General features: G+C 45.6%; 1 protein-coding gene across 1 annotated transcript in view; it reads right to left on the bottom strand.

The window, feature by feature from the left end:
- BCAP31 (B cell receptor associated protein 31) overlaps nucleotides 1-25,990 on the bottom strand; it is a 33,294-nt gene that overhangs the window by 4,201 nt on the left and 3,103 nt on the right. Inside the window, exons 3-4 of the mRNA XM_066357567.1 lie at nucleotides 25,014-25,114; nucleotides 18,277-18,424 (exon numbers count right to left, since the gene is read on the bottom strand). Coding sequence (XP_066213664.1) covers nucleotides 18,277-18,424; nucleotides 25,014-25,114 — 249 coding nt within the window. The remainder of the gene's footprint in view (nucleotides 1-18,276; nucleotides 18,425-25,013; nucleotides 25,115-25,990) is intronic.

Below are 25,990 nucleotides of genomic sequence, written 5' to 3' on the forward strand. Positions count from 1 at the left end.
GAGGGCACGTGTTGCTCCATTTCCTGAAGTCACCCTTAAATGGTTAAAACCATGTGGTGGAGGTGGACAGGATTACCTTCCCCACACGCCTAGGGCAGGAACCCAGGCCAGTCATAGCCTGGAAGAAGGCATGCTATGTATAGGAGCCCTGGAGAAAAGAGAAAGACTCGGCTTATCCAGGCCCATTACCAGGCCAAGCTGTCCTGTACGGACCCAACAGCTAGCCTTCGTGAGGGTCTCATGGACACCTCCTACTCAGACACCCCAAGGGAAGAGGAAAGCAAACAAGGTAAGCTCTCACTGACAGAACACCCAGGCCGAGGGCTCAGAACCTGGCACTTTCCAGGTCAGGACCTGGACATGCCAGAGAAGCCTGGGCCCTGGCAGAACCCATCAGAAATAAGCACTCAGAGGGGAGGAGGCTCCAAAAAACATAAGAAGCCCACCATACTTCCTGGTTTGAGGACAGATTCTAGGGGCCCCTGGCAGTACTGGGAGAGCCAGGCCACTGGTCCCTGGCAAGAAGGGAGAGTTTCCAGTGACATGTGCTCTCTAAAATTAGCAGCCGGGACCTCGTGGCCCAGGGCTCAGGTTTCCCTTTCCCAGCCCCTGCCTACCCACCAACCTGCCCCCCAGTGGGCGGGAGCCCTGGAGATGGAAGAGGCTCCCAGGTAACCCAGAAGCCAGACAGAAGCATCGTACCTGACTCACAGAGGCAGTGGAAGTCATTGGAGGGGCCCAAAAGGAAAGGCAAGTCTGACTAAGCCCTAACCTCCCAGCACAGAGCAATCAGGCCAATCCCCAGCTGGCATAGGGAGGGGGAGGGCACGTGTGCCACCTGGTGGACCCAGTAAGCAAAGCTGGAGAGGCAAGCCCAAGGGTGACACTTCCCCCTAGCCTCCCTACCAACAAAACTGGGCAGGCAGCTGACTGGGGCAGGACTCCAGCAGTGCTGTTAGTGACCATAAGTGCCATCCCAGTTACCCAGGGAGGTTGGGCCCAGGGTGGTGATGGCAACGATGACAGCAGCAGCACAGCAGGGACCCATCCCTCTTCTGTGCACTCCCAGCCCGCCCACAGCTATGAAGCACCAGGGTTGCCAACAAGAGCCCGGGCACAGGCAAACACACAGAACCCAGCACAAGAGCCAACCAGGACACTCCTGAAGCCTCAGCCCCACCTTAGCTCTCAGCTCTTAGAGTCTCCCCCTCAGTGGAGGGCAGGCAACCCCCAGCCTCACGTGTGTTTCATGTCATTTTTTTTGCCATCCACATCCTCTCTCTCCCTTCCTGTCAGATCTGTTCCTCCAACCTGGCCCAGGAAGATTCTGAGTAATTCTTCCCTCCAGGAACCACATTGCTCACCGTTCTTCCTCCCGCCAACACAAGCCACTCCCCCTCTTCTCTTCGCTCCATTCCTAAACCTACGCCAACATAGACCATAGCCCGGCCAAGCCATTAGCAGGCCCACCAGTGCCATAACCACTTGATCCAAGGAGCAGCCTGGAGTCCTGGAGGGTACTCACTCTGCAGCACTTGGAGCCATTGACAAGTCTCCCTCACAGATTGTTCCCCTGCACTTGATTCAAGCAACCCCGGCTGCTCGCCAATCTCCTCCCTGTCGGTGTTTACCTCAGCCCAGATCCTAATGCCCAACTGCCTACTAGACCAAGGCCCCTGAGTGTCCCAAGACACGCCCAACACAGCCTGTCCACAGGGGCCAGACTGCCCTTGCACCTCCCAAGCTCTCAGGCCTGCATCCCACCTTAGGCATCCCCACCCCCCTGCCACTGTCTAGTCCTGTCCAAGTCAATTCCAGACAAACTTACCCTAAATCATGCCCATCACTGCTTCTGTCCTGGGTGGTTTTAAAAGCTACTAACCAGCCTCCCCCCTACCTGTGACTGCTTTGCAATCCATGCTCTGAGGGAAGCCAGAGTGATCTTTCTCCAAGATGATCTGATCATGTCACGCTTCTGCTTCCATCCCTCCAACGCCTGCCCTCAGCCTTTGGCCTATGGCTGGCACACAGCTCTCTGTTCTAATAACACCGAATCACTGGTCTTTTTGGAACACGCAGAGTTTGCACTCACCTTGTCTTCCTACCACTGCACCCAGCCCTCCAGTCTGCAATGGCTCCTCCCCTTCTGTTTGCAAACTTTTGTTGATGACTCAAGACCCAGCTCAATCACTACCTGGCCCCCAAAAGCCTCTCCTGACCCTCCCCTGTCCCCCATCTGGCTGCATTGTTCTCCTTATCGTCACTCTGCACCATTTGTTCCTTCTCTGGTTGCCCAGCTACCAATGCCTTCAGGTAGAGACTGTACCTTTGATCTCTAGGTCAATCCCCCAAGGCCCTAGAGATGACCTCCCCACTTTCACATGTGTGAGGCTATTGCTCAGGCTAGGGCTGGATGCAGGTCTGGCCTGGCTCTTCCCTGACCTAGCTGCACTGAGAGGAACACAGGACACAGAGCTTGCCAGTACAGCAACAGGGTAACAGGAAACAGCAGCAGGAAGGCACCATGTCAGACCCATGTGGATGAGCAAGCCAGGCTTGTGACTGCAGTGGTAGCTGAGAAGGCACTCAGGGAAGCACGCATCACCACGGCCAGGATGAGAACCCAGTGCCCTGGACCAAGTCCATAGGGTGCTCCTGCAGGGCCCTGGATTAAGTCAAGAGTAGCGCTCCCTAGCAGGCCAACTAGGCCTGCCCAGGAGCCAGCTTTCTAGAACACTCACTGGCCCTCACACACTGGGCCTCGTGCTGTTGCACCTATTCTACACTTCCCCGTGATCCTCCACCTCCCAATCCCTCCCAAACACATCAATGCACCCTTGTGTGTTCCCTCAGTGTTGAGTCTCCACCGAGCCCAAGAAGGAAGGAACTGAGCTCCAGGTTCTCCAAGTCTCAACGGCCCAGAAGATGTCAGACTGGGAAACAATGACATACTGATTCTCCTTCTCCTACTGGTCTCCATCGTCCTCTGCTTTACCATCCAAATACTGTTATGTAGGTTACTGCTCTTAGCTACCCATTTCTGAACAACAGGTCAGACAGAACTCAGGAGCCAAAAGGATTTCCCAAAGGTATAGTGCTGACAGAGGGGCCCACATTGTGGGTTAAATGAATCCAGTGACAGAGGGAAAAACCAGCACATAAACCTTGAGAATCCAGATGTGTCCCTGGCAGACTAATGTCATCCCCAAATTCCTGAATTCAACACAGGTTTCTTGGTAAGATGTTTTTGGACACTGAGCGGGACTCTCATGCTTTTATAAAAGGTTGAATAAACAAGAGAAGGCAGAAGAAAGCAAATCTCTGTATGAATACTAGAGAAACAGGGCCAAGCATATCAAGTGTGGGAGATGTGCTTCCTATGTTTTGCACCAATCCTGTCTCCCTCCTGTGGGCTTAACAGGAGTAGGAAGGAACAAGGGGAAAGTTCCTTCCAAGTCCCAACTGGAATAGTCTATGGCTTTGGTGGACCCCCATCCCTGTTGCTGATCCTGCCCACTTAGTATTTATCATACATCTCTTAGGTGCCATGCCCTCAGGTGAGTTGAGTCACTCAATCCTCTGGATCCCACCATAGCACAGACAGATGGACAGCTCCCCTTCACCCTGCTGTCCTTATGCAAGTGGGAAATGGTGTCACAGCGCCACCTGTTGGCTCTCCAGGCGGACTACAGCCCTGCCCCAGGTGGAGCTCCTCAGGGTGGGTGGATTCTGGGTGGACCTGCTGCCCCAGTTGTTCAGGAAAACACAGGAGGCTGCCCTAGGAAGGAACCAAAAGCCAGGTGATGCCCCAGCAAAGGCTTCAAGCATAGAACTCTGATAATAGGGCAGAACTACTCTAGGAAACACTCACCCTGAAGAGCCAGGAGTCATGAAAATAAGGAGGCAGCAAAGCTGAACTCAAGATGATCCAGGGATATGGGGAGGTAGGAGAGAGTAAAGGGGGGATAAATGGTGATGGAAGGAGGCTTGACTTGGGGTGGAGAACACACATACAATATACAGATGATGTGTTATATATACACTTACACACCTGAAACCTATATAATTATGTTATCCAATGTCACCCCAATAAATTTAAAAAAAAAGATCAAGCGACAATCGTCCCACAGGGCACTGTTGGGGCACATCTCAGCATACCCATTCTGCCTTCCTCTTAGCCTTGGAGCAGAGGTTGTAGAAAATGGGGAGGTGAAAATCCCCTGTGCCAACTCCACCTAAAGACCTAGGTGGCTCTTGGACACCCTGATGACAGCAAAGTCAGATACAGGGGGAGGACTCAAGAGGCATGCACCCCATCCCCCCAGCATCTGCCTGTTCTGCACCCTCTTGAGCTGAAGAGAGCCAATGGACAGGACAAAGCTGTGTTTCTAGGGGTTTTGTAGTATGCCTTCTTGCGGCCTGACCTGTGGTGGTACAGTGGATAAAACGACAACCTAGAACACTAATGTCGCCAGTTTGAAACCTCTGGCTTCCCTGGTCAAGGCATGTATGGGAGTTGATGCTTCCTGCTCCTCCTCCACCTCTCTCTCTCCCTTCTCTCTAAAATGAATTTAAAAATCCCTTAAAAAACACAAGCACTGTGTGTGTGAGGGAGAGTGCGGAACCTGAGGCGGTGTATGTGAACTGTGGCCACTGGCGGAGTCAGGGGGAAGCGGCAGAGCCACCCAGGAAAAAAACAAAAGGCTGCAGAGACTCCAAAGTGGCTCTATTAGGAAAGGAGATCACAACTGGAACAAGCCTACAAGCCATACACAGAATGGGAAGGCAAAGAAACAAGTCATATGCTTCAACAAGACAAATCCTCAGAAAAAGTCCTAAAAGAAATAAAAGTAATCAAATTACCAGATGCAGAGTATAAAATAATGATTGTTAGGATACTTAAGGATCTCAAAGCTACAATGGATGGACTTAATGAACACCTCAATAAAGAAACTGTAAGCAACAAAAAGGATACAGAAATCATAAAGAAGAACCAGACAGAAATGACAAACACAAGGTCAGAAATGAAGACTAGACTAGAAAGAATTAAAAGCAGGCTGGATGAAGCAGAGGATCGAATCAGCGACTTAGAAGACAAGATAAGGAAAACCACAGAAGCAGAACAGCAAAAAGAAAAGAGGATCAAAAAGTCTGAGGAAACTCTAAGAGAACTCTGTGACAACATGAAGAGAAACAATGTCCGCATAATAGGGGCTCCTGAAGAAGAGAAAGGAAAAGAAATAGAGAAATTGTTCAAAGAAATTATAGCTGAAAATTTCCCTAAATTGATGCAGGAAAAAGTCACACAGGTTCAAGAAGCAGAGAGAATGCCATTAAAAAAGAACCCAAAGAGACCAACACCAAGATATATCATAATCAAAATACCAAAGCTAAAAGATAAAGAATACTAAAAGCTCTAAGAGAAACAGTCCATCACCTACAAAGGAGCCCCCATAAGGATGACATCGGACTTTTCAACAGAAACACTTGAGGCCAGAAGGGAATGGCAAGAAATATTCAAAGTAATGCAGAACAAGAACCTACAACCAAGACTACTTTATCCAGCAAGACTATCATTTAAAATTGAAGGAGAAATAAAAAGCTTCCCAGACCAAAAAAAAAACACCTCAAGGAATTCATCACAACCAAACCAATGCTGCAAGAAATGTTAAGAGGCCTGCTGTAGACAGAGGCCTGCTGTAATACATACATATATATATTTACTTATTAAAAGAGCAAGGTAGATTTAAAGAAAAAAATGGCAATAAACAACTACATATCAATAATAACCTTAAATGTAAATGGATTAAATGCTCCAATCAAAAGACATAGGGTAGCTGAATGGATAAGAAAACAGGACCCATACATATCCTGTCTACAGGAGACCCACCTCCGAACAAAAGATACACATAGATTGAAAGTAAAAGGATAGAAAAAATATTTCATGCAAATGGAAATGAAAAAAAAAAAAGCTGGGGTAGCAATACTTATATCTGACAAAATAGACTTTAAAACAAAGACTATAGTAAGGGATAAAGAAGGTCACTACATAATGATAAAAAGAGCAATCCAACAGGAAGAGAAAACTATTATAAATATCTATGCACCTAATATAGGAACACCGAAATATATAAAGCAGATTTTGATGGACATAAAGGGAGAGATCAACAGCAATACTATAATAGTAGGGGATTTCAATACCCCACTAACATCACTAGACAAATCCTCAAAAAAAGAATATTAACAAAGAAACAGCAGAATTAAGGGACACACTAGATCAACTGGATTTAATAGATATCTTCAGAACCTCTTACCCTAAAGCATCATAACATACATTCTTTTCAAGAATGCATGGTACATTCTCTAGGATAGACCACGTTAGGGCACAAAAGTGGTCTCAACAAATTTAAGAAGATTGAAATCATATCAAGCATCCTCTCTGACAACAATGGCATGAAACTACAAATCAACTACAACAGAAAAACTGAAAAACAAACACTTGGAAACTCAACAGCATGTTATTAAATAACAAATGGGTAAACAATGAGATCAAGGAAGAAATCACAATTTTCCTTGAAACAAATGAAAATAAGCATATACAACTCAAAATCTGTGGGACACAGCAAAAGCAGTCCTGAGAGGGAAGTTCATCGCATTACAGGCATACCTTAAGAAGCTAGAAAAATGGCCTGACCTGTGGTGGCGCAGTAGATAAAGCATGGACCTGGAAATGCTGAGGTCGCCGGTTCGAAACTCTGGGCTTGCCTGGTCAAGGCACATATGGGAGTTGATGCTTCCAGCTCCTCCCCCCTTCTCTCTCTCTGCCTCTCCTCTCTCTCTCTTTCTGTCTCTCCCTCTCCTCTCTAAAATGAATAAAAAAAAAAAAAAAAAAAGCTAGAAAAAGCTCAAATGAACAACTTAATCCTGCAACTAAAATAACTAGAAAAAGAACAGCAAGTAAAGCCTAGAGGAAGTAGAAGGAAGAAAATAATAAAGATCAGAGCAGAAATAAATGACATAGAGACTAAAAAAACAATACAGAGGATCAATGAAACCAAGAACTGGTTCTTTAAAAAAGTAAACAAGATGGATGAACTCTTAGCCAGGCTCACCAAGGAAAAAAGAGAAAGGACTCAAATAAATAAAATTAGAAATGAGGGTGGAGAAGTAACAGACACAGCAGAAATACAAAGGATTGTAAGGAAATACTATGAAGAACTGTATGCCAAAAAATTAGACAACCTAGGTGAAATGGACAAATTCCTTGAAAAATACAATTTTTCAAAAATCCATCTGGAAGAATCAGAAAACCTAAATAGACCAATTACAACAAATGAGATAGAAAGTTATCAAAAAACTTCCAACAAACAAAAGCCCTGGGCCAGATGGCTTCACAGGCAAATTGTACCAAACATTCAAAGAAGAACTAACTCCTATCCTTCTCAAGCTATTTCAAAAAACTCAAGAGGAGGGAAAGCTTCCAAGCTCCTTTTATGAGGCAAGCATAATTCTGATTCCAAAACCAGGCAAAGACAACACAAAGAAAGAAAATTATAGGCCAATATCCCTGATGAATATAGATGCTAAAATCCTCAACAAAATATTAGCAAACCGGACCCAGCAATACATGAAAAAAATCATACATCATCATCAAGTGGGATTTATTTTGGGGAGGCAAGGCTGGTACAATATTCACAAATCAATCAGTGTGATTCATCACATAAACAAAAGGAAGGAGAAAAACCACATGATAATTTCAATAGATACAGAAAAGGCATTTGATAAAATACCACACCCATTCATGATCAAAGCTCTCAGCAAAGTGGAAATACCTCAACATGATAAAGGCCAGCTATGACAGACCCACAGCCAACATCATACTCAATGGGCAAAAGTTAAAAGCAATCCCTCTAAGATCAGGAACAAGGTAGGGGTACTCCCTTTTCACCACTCTTATTTAACATAGTCCTGGAAGTCCTAGCCACAGCAATCAGACAAGAAATAAAAGGCATCCAAATTGGAAAAGAAGTAAAACTATCATTATTTGCTGATGATATGATACTGTACATAGAAAACCCTAAAGTCTCAGTCAAAAAACTACTGGACCTGATAAATGAATTCAGCAAGATGTCAGGATATAAAATTAATACTCAGAAATCAGAGGCATTTTTATACACCAACAATGAACTGTCAGAAAGAGAAATTAAGGAAACAATCCCCTTCACTATTGCAACAAAAAAAATAAAGTACCTAGGAGTAAATTTAACCAAGGAGGTTAAAGACTTATACTCGGAAAATTATAAAACATTGATAAAAGAAATCAAGAAAGATACAAACAAGTGGAAGCATATACCGTGTTCATGGTTAGGAAGAATAAACATCATTAAAATGTCCATATTGCCTGAACTGTGGTGGCGCAATGGATAAAGCATCGACCTGGAACGCTGAGGTCGTTCAAAACCCAGGGCTTGCCTGGTCAAGGCACATATGGAAGTTGATGCTTCCTGTTCTTCCCCCCTTCTCTCTGTCTCTCTCTTCCTAAAAATAATCAAATAAAAATCTAAAAAAAAAATTTAAATAAAAATGTCCATATTACCCAAAGCAATTTATAAATTCAATGCAATTCCTATTAAAATACCAATGACATACTTCAAAGATATAAAACAAATATTCCAAAAATTCATATGGAACCAAAATAGAACACGAATAGCCTCAGCAATCTTGAAAAAGAAGAATAAAGTGGGTAGTTTCACACTTTTGGATGTCAAGTTATACTACAAAGCCATTGTACTCAAAACAGCTTGGTACTGGCATAAGAATCGGCATATAGATCAATAGAACAGAACAGAGAACCCAGAAATCAACCCACACCTTTATGTACAATTGATATTTGACAAGGATAGAAATAGCATACAACGGAGTAAAGACAGTCTCTTTAACAAATGGTGTTGGGAAAATTGGACAGCTACCTGCAAAAAAATAAAACTAGATCACCAACTTACACCATTCACAAAAATAAACTCAAAATGGATAAAAGACTTAAATGTAAGCCATGAAACCATAAGCATCCTAGAAGAAAACATAGGCAGTGAGCTCTCCAACATCACACACAACAATATATTTGCTGATTTTTCTCCACGCACAAGGGAAATAAAGGACAGAATAAACAAATGGGACTATATCAAACTAAAAAGCTTTAGCACAGCTCAAGACAATAAAAACAGAATAAAAAGACAAACCACACAATGGGAGAACATATTCGACAATACATCTGATAAGGGGTTAATAACCAAAATTTATAAAGAACTTGTAAAACTCAACACCAGAAAGATAAACAATCCAATCAAAAAATGGGCAAAAGAAATGAATAGACACTTCTCCAAAGAGGACATACAGATGGCCAATAGGCATATGATAAAATGCTCAACATCACTAATCATTAGAGAAATGCAAATTAAAACCACAATTAAGATATCACCTCACACCAGTCAGAATGGCGCTCATCAACAAAACAACACAGAATAAGTGCTGGCGAGGATGTGGAGAAATGGAACCCTCCTGCACTGCTGGTGGGAATGCAGACTGGTGCAGCCACTGTGGAAAACAGTATCGAGATTCCTCAAAAAATTAAAAATAGAACTGCCTTTTGACCCAGCCATCCCACTTTTAGGAATCTATGCCAAGAATACCACATCAATGATTCAAAAGGAGAAATGCACCCCCATGTTTATGGCAGCATTGTTTACAATAGCCCAGATATGGAAACAGCCCAAGTGCCCATCATAGGACAAATGGATTAAAAAGCTATGGTACTTATACACAATGGAATACTATGGGGCCATGAAAAAGGAAATATTACTTTTTGCAACAACATAGATGGACCTGGAAACTATTATGTTAGTAAAATAAGCCAGGCAGAGAAAGAAAAATATCATAAGACCTCACTCATTTGAGGAATCCGACAAACAATATAAAATGAGGAGCGGAATAGAGACAGAGGTGAGATCAAAGGGTCCAGAGGGAAAGCGGACAGAGGAAAAGGGGATGATAGGATAATAGGATGGGATGAGAGCAGAAAAGCAAATCCTAGAGAGAAGAGGGGAGGGGCGTTATGGGGAGGGGGACAGGTGGGTTGTACTGGGGAACACGAGGGAGGGGAGATGTATTCGGGGCACACTAGAATCTATGTAAACACAATAAATTTAAAAAAAAGAAACACAGTCAATGGATTTTGTATAAACTGGGGGACAGAGAACAATTGAAGGAAGGTCAGACAATCTAGGCAAAAATACTGAGATCAGTTGACTTCAACTAAAACATGCTGTTAGCCCACCTGGCTACCAGAGAAATAACCCTAAAGGCAGTGCTCAGAGCCTGAGGGTGGGTAACTATGTAAAGATTTAGAGGTGGCGGCCCTGGCTGATTGGCTCAGTGGTAGAGTGTCTGCCCTGTGTGTGGATGTCCAGGGTTCGATTCCCAGTCAGGGCACACAGGAGAAGCACCCATCTGCTCCTCTACCCTTCCCCCTCTTCTTCCTCTCTGTCTCTCTCTTATTCTCCCACAGCCAACACTCCATTGGAGCAAAAGTTGGCCCGGGCGCTGAAGATGGCTCCATGGCCTCCACCTCAGGTGCTAGAATGGCTCCAGTTGCGACGGAGCAATGCCCCAGATGGGCAGAACATTGCCCTCTGGTGGGCATGCCAGGTGGATCCCAGTTGGGCACATGTGGGAGCCTGTCTCTCTGCCTCCCTACTTCTCACTTCAGAAAAATACCAAAAAAAAAAAAAAAAAAAAAAAAACCCCACAAAGAATAAGGTGGCTTCAGCTATGCTGTCCAATACGAAGGCCACCAAATCCAGCTCTTCAGTTACACAAGCCACACTCCTCATAGTGAGTGTTTCCATCTTGCAGTGATGGGTTTAAAGGGAGCCCAATGGTCCCTTCCCATCCAGAACCCTATTCTCCACTCCCCCACCCTCAGCCTTTAGGCCTCAGAGGCTGGAGTCCTCAGGCTCTGAAAAAATGGGGCTTTCCTAGAAAGGTAGACTTTCAGTGAACTTGGAATCAAGAAGAAGGAACCCCTGCTTGCTTGGTACCTAGCCCCAAAGGTTAGTCACTATTTTAGTATGAAGAGAATTCTTTGGCCCAAATCAAGTAGATGAGCGGACAATCTATATTTTAAAGGAAGTCACTGCTCGTTCTGACGCATGTCAGATAGTTCTTCTTGGATTCTTCATAAAGTAGGGAAGACCTCCCTCCTACTTTACTGCAGACCCCCTTTCATCAATGCCCCTCCTAAGCCAAGGGCCCATAAGACACTGGCACACTACTGTAGGTGGGGGGAGCTTGGCTTGGTGGGTACTAGCATTCAATGGACTTACCAAAAAGGCTCTTACCAGTACCTAGAATTAAAGTACCTATATTACGAGCCCTGGCCAGTTGACTCAGCAATGGAGGGTTGGCCCGGCATTTGGAAGTCCAGCTTCGATTCCCGGTCAAGACACACAGGAGAAGCAATCATCTGCTTCTCTACCCTCCTCTCTCTTTCTTTTTTTTTTTTTTTTTTTGCATTTTTCTGAAGCTGGAAACGGGGAGAGACAGTCAGACAGACTCCTGCATGCACCCGACCGGGATCCACCCGGCACGCCCACCAGGGGCGAAGCTCTGCCACGACCAGAACCACTCTAGAGCCTGGGGCAGAGGCCAAGGAGCCATCCCCAGCGTCCGGGCCATCTCTGCTCCAATGGAGCCTTGGCTGCGGGAGGGGAAGAGAGAGACAGAGAGGAAGGAGGGGGGGTGGAGAAGCAAATGGGCGCTTCTCCTGTGTGTCCTGGCTGGGAATCGAACCCGGGTCCCCGCACGCCAGGCCAATGCTCTACCGCTAAGCCAACCGGCCAGGGCCTACCCTCCTCTCTCTTTCTCTCTCTCTCTGCCGCAGCCATGGCTTGAATGGTTCAATTAAGTTGGACCCAGGCACTGAGGATGGCTTCATGGCCTCGTCCCAGGTGCAGAGATGGCTCAGTTGCTAAGCAACAGAGCAGTGGCCCCAGATTGGCAGAGCATCACCTGGTAGGGGGCCTGTCAGGTGGATCCCAGGTGGGAGTATGTCTCTCAGCCTCCCTGCCTCTCATTTCACTTAAAAAAAAAAATAGTACTATTATCTTTGTAGTCTTAGAAAATGATGGTATCCAACAGATGTATTGACCAAGTGGAACTAAAGGCCAAAAATCCCTCTCTGCCTGGCTTTCTATGGCAGTGTTCCTCTATTTAAATCACTATCTTTGGGTAGGCCCAAGCATTGGGGTTTTTATTTTATTTATATATATATTTATTTAATTAATTTATTCATTTTAGAGAGGAGGGAGGGAGGGAGGGAGGGAGGGAAAGGGGGGAGGAATAGGAAGCATCAACTCCCATATATGCCTTGACCAGACAAGTGCAGGGTTTTGAACCAGCAACCTCAGTGTTCCCAGGTCGACACTTTATCCACTGCGCCACCAAAGGTCAGGCTATATATATATTTTTTAATTTTACTGAAAACAGCTTTTTTAAAGATTTTATTTATTCATTTTAGACAGAGAGGGAAGAGAGAGAGAGAGAGAGAAGAGGGGAGGAGTAGGAAGCATCAACTCCCATATGTGCCTTGACCAGGCAAGCCCAGGGTATCGAACCGGCAACCTCAGCATTCCAGGTCGATGCTTTATCCACTGCGCCACCACAGGTCAGGCCCAAGCACTGGCTTTTTAAAATAGCATAGTTACATTATCTAGATACCAATTTAAACAATTGTAAAAAACAAAAACAAAACCCTGCAAGGTAATCAGAGAAATATGAATATGCACTAATGAGTTTGTGTTATTAAGAAGTTACCATAAAGTTCTTTTTTTAATGTCTATTTTATTGACTTAAGAGAGAGCAAGAGAGAGACAGGAACATCTGTTTCTGTATATGCCCTGACCAGGGATCAAACAGGCAACCTCTGCACTCCAGGACAATGCTCCAAAAAACTGAGCCATTGGGCCAAGGCAAGTAAAGTTCTGGTAGGTGAGATGTTAGCGTGCTTAAGATTTTATTTTTAAGTCTCTCTCTTTTCAGAGCATTGAAGCAAAATATTATTTTACCTGTACATAGGATATCTGGGATTTGCTTCCAAGTACTCCAGAGTCAGGAGATAGTGAAGGATGGGGGTAGATAAAACAAGACTGGCTGGGCAATGTTTACTGCTAAACATTCACAGGGACCATTCTATTCTGCCTCTGCATGTGTTCGCATGTTACCTGCTAGGTAACATTCACAGGGACCATTCTATTCTGCCTCTGCATGTGTTCGCATTTTCTACATCAACTTAAGCAAGCAGTCTGCTCTGAGCTGAGAACCCCACAGAATCACCCAACTGGATGCCCAAGGCCCCGAGGACACCTCAGCTTGCCTGCCTCCAACCCCTTTTGCCTTTTTTTTTTCTTTTTTCTCTCTATGCCTCCAACACTTGTTTGGCCTATACCTGGGGAAGTCCTTCCACGAACCCTCTGCACTTGCTGCAGTACCTGTCTTCTCTGTCCCACTCTACTCTGCCACCACCCTGTATCCAGCCCTGAACATAAGACCCCTGAAAGCCAAGACTGGGCCTTGCTTTCCATTCCCTACTCAGGCTGGCACAGCCTACCACACAAATAGGAAAAAATCCCACAAAACTCTTTAGTAACTTCTTACAGTGATACTGATAAAAGCTACCATTTATTAAACACTTCCCAAATGTTGGGTGCAATGCTGCAATCATAACCTGAGTCAACTCGATCCTTACACTAATCACCTAAAACAGTTATCACCATTGCTGCTCTACAAATAAGAGGAAAGGCTTGCCTGGCCAGGTGGTGGTGCAGTGGATGGAGCGTCGGACTGGGATGCGGAGGACCCAGGTTCGAGACTCCAAGGTCGCCAGCTTAAGCACAGACTCATCTGGTATGAGCAAAAGCTCACCAGTTTGGACCCAAGGTCGCTGGCTCGAGCAAGGGGTTACTCGGTCTGCTGAAGCCCCACGGTCAAGGCACATATGAGAAAGCAATCAATGAACAACTAAGGTGTTGCAACGAAAAACTAATGATTGATGCTTCTCATCTCTCTCCATTCCTGTCTGTCTGTCCCTATCTATCCCTCTCTCTGACTCTCTCTCTGTCTCTGTAAAAAAAAAAGAAAAAAAAGGAGTTGAGAAACACTGCCTTTGAGAACAAGTTCTCAGCTCAGTTTTAAAAAAAAGGAAAAAAAAAAGAGGAAAGGCTCAGAGAGGGTAAGTGACTTACTCAAAGTTACACAGCCAGTAACAGACCCATGATCCAAAACCAGGCCCAATTCTAAAACCCACTTTCATCATGCAGCATTCCTGTCCTCTGGGGTCCTAGAGGTATGTCTTCACTAGCCCTCCTGGGATTCCTGCCATCAGCGCTTAGATGTGGAGAGACGGAAGCAGGGAGTAGTCATGTCCTAAAGGATCTGGGTGTCAGGCCTATATAGCAAAGATGCTATGAAGGCACTAGAAGCAGGAGGTGGTGGTATCGGTTTGACATGACAGAAACATCACTTGGCTGTGGGAGCAAGGTTGGCAGCAGGAAGTCCCGTCATGGCAGTGGTTCCCAGGCCACTGAGGAAAAAGCACTCAGGAGGGGAGATACCTAGACTATGAAACGGAGACAGTTTCAGTTTTACAAAATGAATCGAGTCCTGGAGGTTGGTTGTACAAAGCAAGCATGAACTCAACACTACTGACATGTACAATTAGAAATGGTTCAGATGGTCAATTTGATGTTAAGTGTACTTTGACACAATTTTAGAAAAGCACAGGAGCAGGCAATCACATGTGATAAGACAGAGGAAAGGCAGAGTACCCCCAGGCTTTTGGACTGAGAGTGTGCCATCCTGCTGACCCTCCCCTCCTCCAGCCTGGTTTCCTCATTCCTTCAGATGGGGCTCACTGGCTCCCCTCCCTCCTGTGGATGTGTGCATGCAGGTGGTCATCTGGTTTCCACCACAGCTGCCACACTGCAGATGTCCGCAGCAGAATCACCACCATGTCAGCCTCAGAGGATTGGTGTCCCTGTTAGCTCCTCTCCTATCTCCCATCAAACCTCCCAAACATATCTCCCACTCTCAACACATACCACCACGCCCTGGTTCAGCCTGCCAGTGTCTCTCACCACTCCAGCAACCCCCAACTTGGTCTCCCTGTTCCACTCCCTCCTGTGCACTGTTGCCAAGTATGAACATATAACTCTGACCACAGCACAAGGCCCCTGAAAAAACACAGCGCTCTACCACATGGAAGTTGGGTACAAACTCATTCAAGAGCCTGGGCCTTGGGCGGGTGTTTCAGTGGATGTGCCAGAGATTGTGGGTTTGACCCCGGTCAGGGCACACATGAGAAGCAATCAATGAGTACACAACTAAATGGAACTAAGTGAAACGAGTTGATGCTTCTCTCTTAAATAAATGAAAAAACTTTTTTTAAAAAACCCTCTAGCCTGTCTCTTGCCACTCATGACCCATCCACCCTGCTCTGCCTCCCTTCCCAACTTAACCAGTACCTACGAAGATTTAGGTACTGAGTCAGTGACTGGCAGTGAGACATGTGCAAACACAGACAAGGAAGAGACAGATAGTAAGAGGAGCATGGACACTTTGGACAGGATCAGGAGGCCCACAGACCTGGCCTGGCGGCCCCAGCCTTCACCAAAAAGTACTAAGGCTCATCAGCTTTTGCAATAGCTCAGCTAGTAACTCCTAGAGAGCTGCAATGAGCCACGACCACAAGCATTTCAAGTTCCTGTTCGCCCTATCACCACAGACCTTTATGAACCTACAAGTATGTTTACAAATGCTTCCCTTGTAAAAACTCGAGTCCTGTTCAAGTCAAACCCACCAATATAGCCATGGATTCTGAGAGGCAGCTAACCTCCCTGCTGTGCACTTCCTCCTAGCTTCTACATCTCCCTGCATCTGCTCACTATGACAATCGTCCTCAGCATGAAACAATGAGTGGGTTTGAGCAGGTCAGGGGTAGAACACAAGCTTCTGAGACCTCTGCTTGGATGGAGCTGATCCACAGGGCAGCCACACATAGAAGTTAGGATTCCACCCAATGACACTGTTATGCCAGCATGGGGTCCACACTTCAACAGCTGGTCCATAAGAATTGAATCGTTCTGCTGAAATCCACATATACTAGCTCAACATAAGGCAGACTGAGAGAATTGGCTCTCTAGGAATTCAGAGTATTTGCCAATGATGCCTCTTCTCTCTGAAAGCACACAAGCTATTCTTTCTAGAACATGGCTTGAGATCAGAATCAGACCTTCCCATTCTGGTTACTGTCTCATCTACCTTTTCCCTCCTTTGGAAATTTGGATACTTGCCTGTCTGTAGTCTTCTAGAATCTCTCCCGCCCTGCAATTGTGATTTCTACAAACTATCACAAGAGCTTCCAACATAATATCATCAAGTCCAAGTAGAAGCTAAGTCATTTTGAGTAGCTGGGCACTCCAGTGTACCTTTGCCCTTCTGGGGTTTAATCATCTCATCCCAATGCTTCTTTGACTCTTGACCTTCTGCCCACCATTCCTTACCTGACAGCGAAACATCAAGGGGACTATCTTCTCCTGATGTCCTACACCGTGTTTCACAATCCAGACCACTGAAGGCTTCTGCCTTCCTGATACTATTCTTAAACTCTGTGTGCTCTTCTGGAGCAGTCCTTGCTTTTATTCCTGTCCTTCCCATCATTCAGAGGAGATATGAGCTGGCTGGGGAACCCTGAGTACCTCTGTGGTCCATCAAACTGGTGGTGCCATCGTGTCCCATTCTCTGCCATGGCTCCCATGCAGATGGACTCAGAATCCATCTGGCCCTTCAGACCTGCCTCCCTGAAGGCTCAGCCTACAAGATGATCATCTTTCTCACAGCTTCCTGAAACCCTAAAGTTCTAGGGTCTGTGTCCACCTCCTCCCAGCCTTCTCAATTCCCAAGTCTGTGATCCGACAGCTCACCGTGAAGAGCTGACTGCCTTTCCCAGTGCACCCCTGCCACTTTCCAACTCTGACCCAGAGAGGGCAGGTACACCTGAGCAACTGACTTTCCTGAAAAACTGAAACCCAGACAAGCGGTCATTATAATGCCTAGTAAAAAAGGGTGTCCAGGTGATGGGTGGTGGGAGAACCCAGCCCAAGAAACCACACATTCACCCTGCTTCTGAGTATCCACACAGCAAGCCTCTTCCCAATACCTCTGAAAGCCCTTGGCCTGAATAGAACATCTACCCCCTGCCAGTCAGCATACGTGAGTACAGCCAGACCTCCCAATCAGAACCCCTGTAGGCAGGAAGCAGTAAACTAGCCCTGAGCTCAGACAGGTACATTCTATCAGTCTAGTCTTGCCCTACTAGCCAGCCCCATGGCCTTAATCAAGGCATTCACACTTACAAAAACAAACACCAGGGACATGCAGACTGCCATGGAGCACAATATGTTCCCACAGGTCTAACATCTGGGAAGGATCTGGGGACATAGTCAGTTTCAGGCCCTCATGCCATCTCTGCCCACTCCTCCCAGGGCAGGACCCCATACACAGAAAGCCCGTTTAATTGGTCCTTTTTTGTTGCTGTTGTTGTTGGATTCAGTTTACTGATATTTTTATTATTGATTTGAGAGAGAGAGAGAGAGAGAGAGAGAGAGAGAGAGGAAGAGAAAAGAGGGAGGAGAGAAATGAGAAGCATTAACTTATAGTTGCTTCATTTTAGTTGTTCACTGACTGCTTCTCAACATGCTTTGACTGGGGGGCTCCTACAGAGCCAGTGACCACTTACTCAGGACAGCAACTTTGGGCTCAAGCCAGCGACCATGGGATAATATCAATGACCACATGCTCAAGCTGACGAGCCTGTGCTCAAATTGGCAACCCTGAGGTTTCGAACCGGGGACCTCAGTGTCCCAGGTCAATGCTCTATCCACTGTGCCACCACAGGTCAGGCTAATTGGTTCCTTTTAAACTGGGCTCCAAAGGCCTCTCCCAGAGGAGGGAAACACCTCATTTACTTTACACTATATACCGAGAGCAAGCTGCTAATGAGCTTGCCCTAAGAGAGCACATGGCAAGTGTGGCAGAGCCAGAAGTTGGGTCTTCTCTGTGTGGCTCCCCTAACATAGGTCTCCAGTTCAAGGCCATGAACTGAGGAGTCAAAGTCACAGGCTAGCCCAGGGGTCCCCTCACAGCCCCTCATCCCTCTCCACTCACAAGGACAGCAGCAAGGAAAAGCCAGCAATGTAGAGGTTCCTCTGGGCACGGAACAGCTTCATGTGGAAGTGCTCCACAGCCCCAGGGTTGTTCTGGAGGTTCACTTTCTCTGTCACGTCATCGTACTTCCAAATCTCACGTTTAGCATCTGCAGTTGAACAAAGAGGAGAAACAGGGTTTAACTAGCTCTGGAACAACAAGTCTGGGCTGTACAGCTGAGACAGTGTGAGTCAGGGAGGCCTTGGTTCCCTCAAACCATCTCCTGTTATTGCCCCTTCTACACACACCTCAGGGATGTCTTCCAGAGCTCTGCCCTCAGACCCTCTCCCTCCTCCAGCTTTTCTCATGTCCCTCCCTGGCCCCACTGTATCCAGGCTACATGCTTGCTCTCTATGTCAAGATGCTAAGCAAGTATGAGGTGTTGCTAGCCAGGAGCAGCTTCCCTTTCCCATGGTTCCCCCTACCGCCAATGTCTGGTTCTGTTTATCTCAAGTCAGGCAGGCCATCAGCCACCGCACTGATAAGCCAGGGTAGCCCTGTTTATGGAAATGTCTGCTAAGGAGACACGAGCTACCCAGGATGCCTGCTAAAGATTCAAGAGTTTTCATTTCTAAGCTTTGTAATGGGTTTTATTATTTAAATCATTTTATTAGGATTAAAGAAGTAATTCCTGCTCATAAAAAGTTCATACAGCCCAGCCTGACCTGTGGTGGCACAGTGGACAGAGCGCTGACTTGAAAAGCTGAAGTTGCCAGTTCAAAACCCTGGGCTTGCCCAGTCAAGACACACATGAGAAGCAACTAATGAACAGCCAGAGTGGAGCAATTATTCCTTGTACCCCTGCCCCCGTAAAGTCAACAAATAAAATCTTTAAAAATAAAAAGTTCAAACAGTGCAGAAATGTGGAAAAAGAAAGAACCTCATAACACCATCACTTCCAGGAGGATGTACAATATGTGGCCATCTTATCTAAAGCTATCACTTTCACTCGCGGTACCCTGTTATTCTCTTGGCGATACACACCCATATCTGAAATTAGCCTAATTACAGGTTTATGGTCTGTCTCCCCAAATTAAACTATAAACTCTAGGAGAACAGAAATCTCTTCTACTATATCCCCAGGGCCTAGCACAGCTCTGGGTGCACAGGGGGCATGTAAATAACTGCTGAATGGTGAACAGCCTCTGTTCCTGAAGGTTAGACATACAGCACTCCAGTTAATCTTTTTACACCTATTATGTTTGTAAAGTAGAAACAGAACCATCCCATACCTACTGCTCTCTCCCCTACCCTGAAACATCTTTTTAAGTCAATACATAAAGACCTACCTAAAAAGGGCCCTTTATAGATCCCCATATAAGAGGAGCAAGGTATCAGTATATGGGTATTATTTGATTCTTTTTTTTTTTAAGTGAGAGGAGGGGGGATAGAGACTCCTGCATGCGCCCCAACCAGAATCCACCCAGGAACCCCCATCTATGGCCAATGCTCCAATCAACCGAGCTATCCTCAATGCCTGGGGCCAACGCTCAAACCAATAAAGCCACTGGCTACAGGAGAAGACAGAAAGGAGAGGGAGGGGAAGAGAAGCAGATGGTCGCTTTTCAAGTGTTCCCCAACAGGGGATAGAATCCAGGACTTCTGCATGCCGGACCAACGCTCTACCCAGTGAGAAAACCAGCCAGAGCCTATTCTTTGATTCTTAATTTGTGATTTGAGACTGCCTGTTTGTGTGTGTGTGTGTGTGAGACAGAGACAGAGAGACATAGAGAGGGACAGACAGGGAGAGATAAGAAGCATCAATTCTTCACTGCAGCTCCTTAGTTGTTCATTGATGGCTTTCTCATGTGTCTTGGCGAGGTGGGGGGGCTACAGCAGAGCGAGTGACCTTTGGGCTCAAGCCAGTGACCATGGGGTCATGTCTATGATCCCACACTCAAGCCAGCGACCCTGCGCTCAAGCCGGGTAAGCCCGTGCTCAAGCCGGATGAACCCCACGCTCAAGCCAGCAACCTCAGGTTTCAAACCTATGTCCTCTGCGTCCCAGTCTGATGCTCTATCCACTGTACCACGGCCTGGTCAGGCAGAGACTGCTTGGTTAAGCTGATCTTACATTATAAAAATCTGCCTTCCCTTAACTAGTAACTGTGTTAAATCTGTATCATAAAGCAAGCACTCTCCAACTCTGTTAGTAGGATATAAAGTGGGCAACTCATCTATTTGCAATGGACAATTGCACGTTCCTACCTCCCCACATTCCTATGTGGAATCCTAACCCCCAATGGTATGATGGCATTAGGAAGTGGGGCCTTTAGGAGGTGATTAGGTCATAAGCACAAGGCCCTCATAAAAGGGACCCCAGAAAAATCCCTCATCCCCTTCTGCCATGTGAGGACACAGCAATAAGCCAGTTGTCTATGCACCAGGAAGAGAGTTCTCATTACACACCAATTCTGCTGGCACCTTGATCCTGGACTTCCAGCCTCCAGAACCGAGAAATAAATGTCTGTTTTTTAAGCCACCCAGTCTATTGTATTTTTGTTATAGCAGCCCAAACTAAGACAAAGGACTTAAATGGTTCATGCCCTTGGATTCATCAATTCTACTTCTATAAATCTATCCTATAGAAACACTTGAATCAATGTGCAATGATATTAGGATGCCTAATAAAAAAGAAACTAAATTACAGTATAACCATATGACAGAATACAAGTATACCTCATCTTATTGCACTTCACAGATATTGAGTTTTCATCAACATTGACGCAAGACCTTCCACCAGCAAAAAGATTACAACTCACTGAAAGCAAAACTGGCTAACATTTCTAAACAGTAAAGTATTTTTAGTTAAAGTAGAGTACGTACATCATTTTTATAGACATAATGCTATTACACACTTAACAGCAATAACTTTTCAAAAAATAAAATTAGTTCCAGTTACAGTTTTATTAACTTAAAATTGTTTGATACAATTTATGGAAACAAGAACATACATTTGCCTTTTCTAAATTTTGTCTTACATATGTACGATCGTGCTCTGGATGGTCCAGAGACACGAGGACATACACGAACGTTTGTACTATTCAAAGGGTTAATTGCAGTGGTCTGGAACTGAACTCACAGTATCTCTGAGGTATGCCTGTACAATCGGACCTTCATAGCCCTGGGTTACACATCTGTGGATTCAACCAAATGCGTTAAAAAAATATTCAGGGGAAAAATGGTACATTGCTGCTGACATGTACTTTGAATGAAACTTATGATGGTCATGTCTACACTGGACATGTACTTACATTTTTGTCATTATTCCCTAAACATTACAGTATACCAACTATTTTCATAGCATTACATGTATTGTCACAAATAATCTAGAGATGATTTAAAGTATATGGTAGGCCTGACCTGTGGTGGCACAGTGGATAAAGCGTCGACCTGGAAATGCTGAGGTCGCCGGTTCGAAACCCTGGGCTTGCCTGGTCAAGGCACATATGGGAGTTGATGCTTCCAGCTCCTCCCCACCTTCTCTCTCTGTCTCTCTCTCCTCTCTCTCTCCCTCTCTCTCTCTCTCTCCCTTCTCTCTCCTCTCTAAAATGAATAAATAAAATAAAAAAAAATTAAAAAAAATAAAGTATATGGTAGGATATGCATAGGTTATATGCAAATATTATACCACTTTACATAAGGTGAGCATCCACGGAATTTAGTATCCACCAGAGTCCTGGAACCAATCCCCCACAGATACCAAGGAATGACAATATTATACAAACTTTAAAAAGATAAGACTGCTGTTAAAAGATGTCTAAGAGGCCCTGGCTGGATAGCTTGGTTGGTTAGAGCACCGTCCTGAAGCACAAAAGTTGCTGGTTCGATCCCCATTCAGGGCACATATAGGAGCAGATCAATGTTCCTGTCTCTCTATCTCTCCCTCTCTCTAAAATCAATACAACTAACATTTAAAAAAAAGATATCTAAGATATAGTAAGTGGGAAAAATGCATAATCCAAAACAGTGTATAATGTATTCATAAACATATCAACATAGAAAATGCCTATGGAAATGTAAAATAAAGCATTAATGATGGTTAGCTATGAGACACAGGATTATTGGTGACTTTATAGGTTAAATTTCTAAATTTTTTAAAATGTTATTTTTTGTGATTACAAAACATGTGTTCTACACTGTCATCTGCATCTAGGAACCCTACCACCTTAAAGACTACCTTGGCTGATGGCAAAGAGCAGATTGGGGATGGGGGTATTAGGCCATGCTAGCTCAAGTCATGCAACAAGAGTACTACCCTCCCTATCTCAGGCCTCTAGCCCGGGGCAGTTGACCCTGGACCCTCATCAAGCCCATTCCCTAGCCAGTTCTGCCCTAGGCCCCCCTCAGTGAAGACTAGGGGCCAGCCAGTACTATAGCTCTAGCCGGTATCCCCATCACCTTTCACTAGTATTTGCTACCAGCTAACCCTTCTATTTGCAGAAGCTGCTACAGGCCTCTCTAGAATACGATGATTACCAGTAGAGTAGGAAGCAGCCTGTCATCATAGCCAGATGTCTCTCTAGAACTTTCAAGCAATTCCCCAACTCCAACAAAGAAGAATGGTGCCTTTGTTAACTACTAGATTCTCTGCACAGGGCCTCCCTGGCCCATTAGGCTGTGTTAAGAAATGGAGAGCTCCGAGAGTCTTATTTGCAAAATGGCAAGACCCTGAGGAAACACCACCAGCACAGTCACTCTCTGCCCTAATTCTCATCCCCACCCACAACTGAAAACCAAAAGAACACGAAAAGCGCCTGACCAGGCGATGGCGCAGTGGATAGAGCGTTGGACTGGGATGTGGAAGGATCCAGGTTCGAGACCCCAAGATCGCCAGCTTGAGCGCAGGCTCATCTGGTTTGAGCAAAAAGGCTCACTGGCTTGGACCCAAGGTCGCTGGCTCCAGCAAGAGGTTGCTCGGTCTGCTGAAGGCCCACGGTCAAGGCACATATGAGAAAGCAATCAATGAACAACTAAGAAGTCGCAACGCGCAACTAATGATTGATGCTTCTCATCTCTCTCCGTTCCTGTCTGTCTGTCCCTGTCTATCTCTGCCTCTGTAAAAAAAAAAAAAAAAAAACCACGAAAAGCCTGGCTGTGCATATTCCCTACCCACTGTGGGCTCAGGAGAGGACGCTGATTGAAAGAGCTACCTCTCAGAGACTGGTCAAGTATTTCAACAGCAAGGTATGCAGGCAACTGGCACCCACCCTACATGGCTAGGAATGAGCAGGCTGCACCTAAATACATCCCATCAGGCCCTGAGATATTAGGAAGAAGAAAGGCCTAATATAGCAGCTAGTGGGTGGGGACATGCAAGTTCCCCTAAACTCTGGCCTCCCACACCCCGTCACATTTCTGCTGGGGACTGGGAAGAAGAGTGCTTTGAACTTAAGCAAACATCAGATACCTTAGAGCAATGATTTTCAACCTTTTTTTTTCATGGCACAAACACACACTAATTACTAAGGTCAGTGCCCCTGACTAAATACAACCATTTTCATCTCATGGCACAAATAAATTAGTTACTAAAGAAGAAGAGGTCAGGGCCCTTTTTTCTTTAGTAATTAGTTTATGAGTGCGTGAGAAACAAAGGTTGAAAATCACTGCCTTAGAGACAGGACAACTGTCTGTGGCAGAACCAAGCAAATATTTCGGAGTCCAAGCAGGGGGACGTACTGATCACTAACCACAGCAAAACACATTTAACATCCAGACGAGAGCTTCACTAATTCCTCTGCAAAATGTGTGCCTCCATCTTAGCACCACCTACCCCACCTACCCCTAGGCCCCATCTCGGAGCATGCCTAGAACCAGTTAATCTTTCAAGTCCCTGCTTGTTTGGCGTGTGCCAAACAAGGTGTGGTTTATAGAACTTTAGAACTGGGACCTGGCCAGTTAGTTCAGGGGATAGCACGTCGGCACAGTGTATAAACATTCTGGGTTCAATTCCCGGTCAGGACACACAAGAGAAGCAACTATCTGTTTCTCTCCCCCTCTCCCCCTTCTCCTCCTGCAGTCTCCTCCCTGGCACAGAGGATAGCTCGGTTGATTCGAGTATCAGCCCCAGATGGGGGTTGCTGGGTGGATCCAGTCAAGGAGCATGTGGGAGTTTATTTCACTCTCTCTCCTCCTAATAAAAAATAAAAACTTCAGAACTGAAAAAACCTGGAAAGATCTAAGTGTGACCCAGATTCACAGAGGTCTGGGATCTGCTCCCTAGATATGCTACCAAACCTCTTGGTACCCCTATACTACAGGACACAGCAGCTTCCTTTCCAGCTAGGCTTCCTGTCTACTTGGTCACTCAGTCCCCTAATCATGGCCTATTTCATGCAGAGAAGATTGATGTTACTGTCTAAGTAACTAGACAGCAGGACTACTTAGACCAAGGTCAGCATGGGCCAATTAGTTTCTCTTGGTTTCTGTTCTGGAACGACCCTGAGAAGCTGCCCTAGAGACATGAGGGACCATGTCACAGGGACCACAATGACTGCTGGTAAGAGTGAAAGCCTTGCCAGCAGTATGCTCTTCACGGATGAAGGGAGTTTCTTCCCCAAGAGAAAAACAGAGGCACTTAAGTAGTCTCTGAGAGGCCAAAGCTGTATGCTACACATGGGACATGGCACAGGGCTTTGCAGCAAAGACCATGGCAAAGGGTCTAGGTCACATAGCTGCCCTCAGCCACAGCTCACTCACCAACAACCAGCAGCACAAGGATGACAATGAGAACCACAAAGAAGGTGTTGCTGTAGGCCACTACCAACTCCACAAGGCGGGACTTAAAAATCTTCTGCCATCTGCAAAGAAAACAAAAAAGACAGGAGCTATAGAGAAAGAACACACTTGGGATCTTGGCCTTGAAAACAGAAACCCAGTTTTGCAGTCTTCTCTAATGGTCGAATATCCCATACAGACTCAGCCTCAGCTGCCTGCACTTTTCCAATTTATGACATCCGTTTAAGGATGTTTTTAAAGAGATGGTTGCCTGACCAGGTGGTGGCACAGTGGATAGGGCATCGTCCTAGGACGCTGAGGACTCAGGTTCAAAACCCCGAGGTTACCAGCCTGAATGCAGGCTCACCATCGTGAGCACAGGGTCACTAGGCTTAAGCATGGGATCATAGACATGACCCCGTGGTCTCTGACTTAAGCCCAAAGGATGCCGGCTTAAAGCCCAAGATCTCTGGCTTGAGCAAGGGGTCACTTGCTCTGCTGTAACCCCCCAGTTCAAGGCACATATGAGCAATCAATGAACAACTAAGGTGCCACACAAAGAATTGATGCTTCTCATCTCTCTCCCTTCCTGTCTGTCTGTTTGTCCCTGCCTCTCTCTCCCTCTCTCACTTTAAAAAAAAAAAAGAGATGCTTATCCATAAATAAAAATTTATAGAAAACCAGCCTTAAACACTAGTAGTCCCTGGGAAAGGAAATGGGAAACTTACTTTCCATTGCATTCCTCCACATGATATTTAAAATCCTTGCCACATACACATTTAAAAAAATTTTTTTAATTGATTTTAGAGAAACAGACAGGAAGGGAAAGACAGCAAGAAGCATCAACTTGTAGTTGCTTCACTTTAGTTGTTCACTAACTGCCTCTCAAGCATGCCTTGACCAAGGAGCTCAAGCCAAACCAATGACCCCTGCTCAAGCCAGTAACCTTGGGGGTCAAG

This window comes from Saccopteryx leptura, chromosome X (genome assembly GCF_036850995.1).
Source record: "Saccopteryx leptura isolate mSacLep1 chromosome X, mSacLep1_pri_phased_curated, whole genome shotgun sequence".
Lineage (NCBI taxonomy): Eukaryota > Metazoa > Chordata > Mammalia > Chiroptera > Emballonuridae > Saccopteryx > Saccopteryx leptura.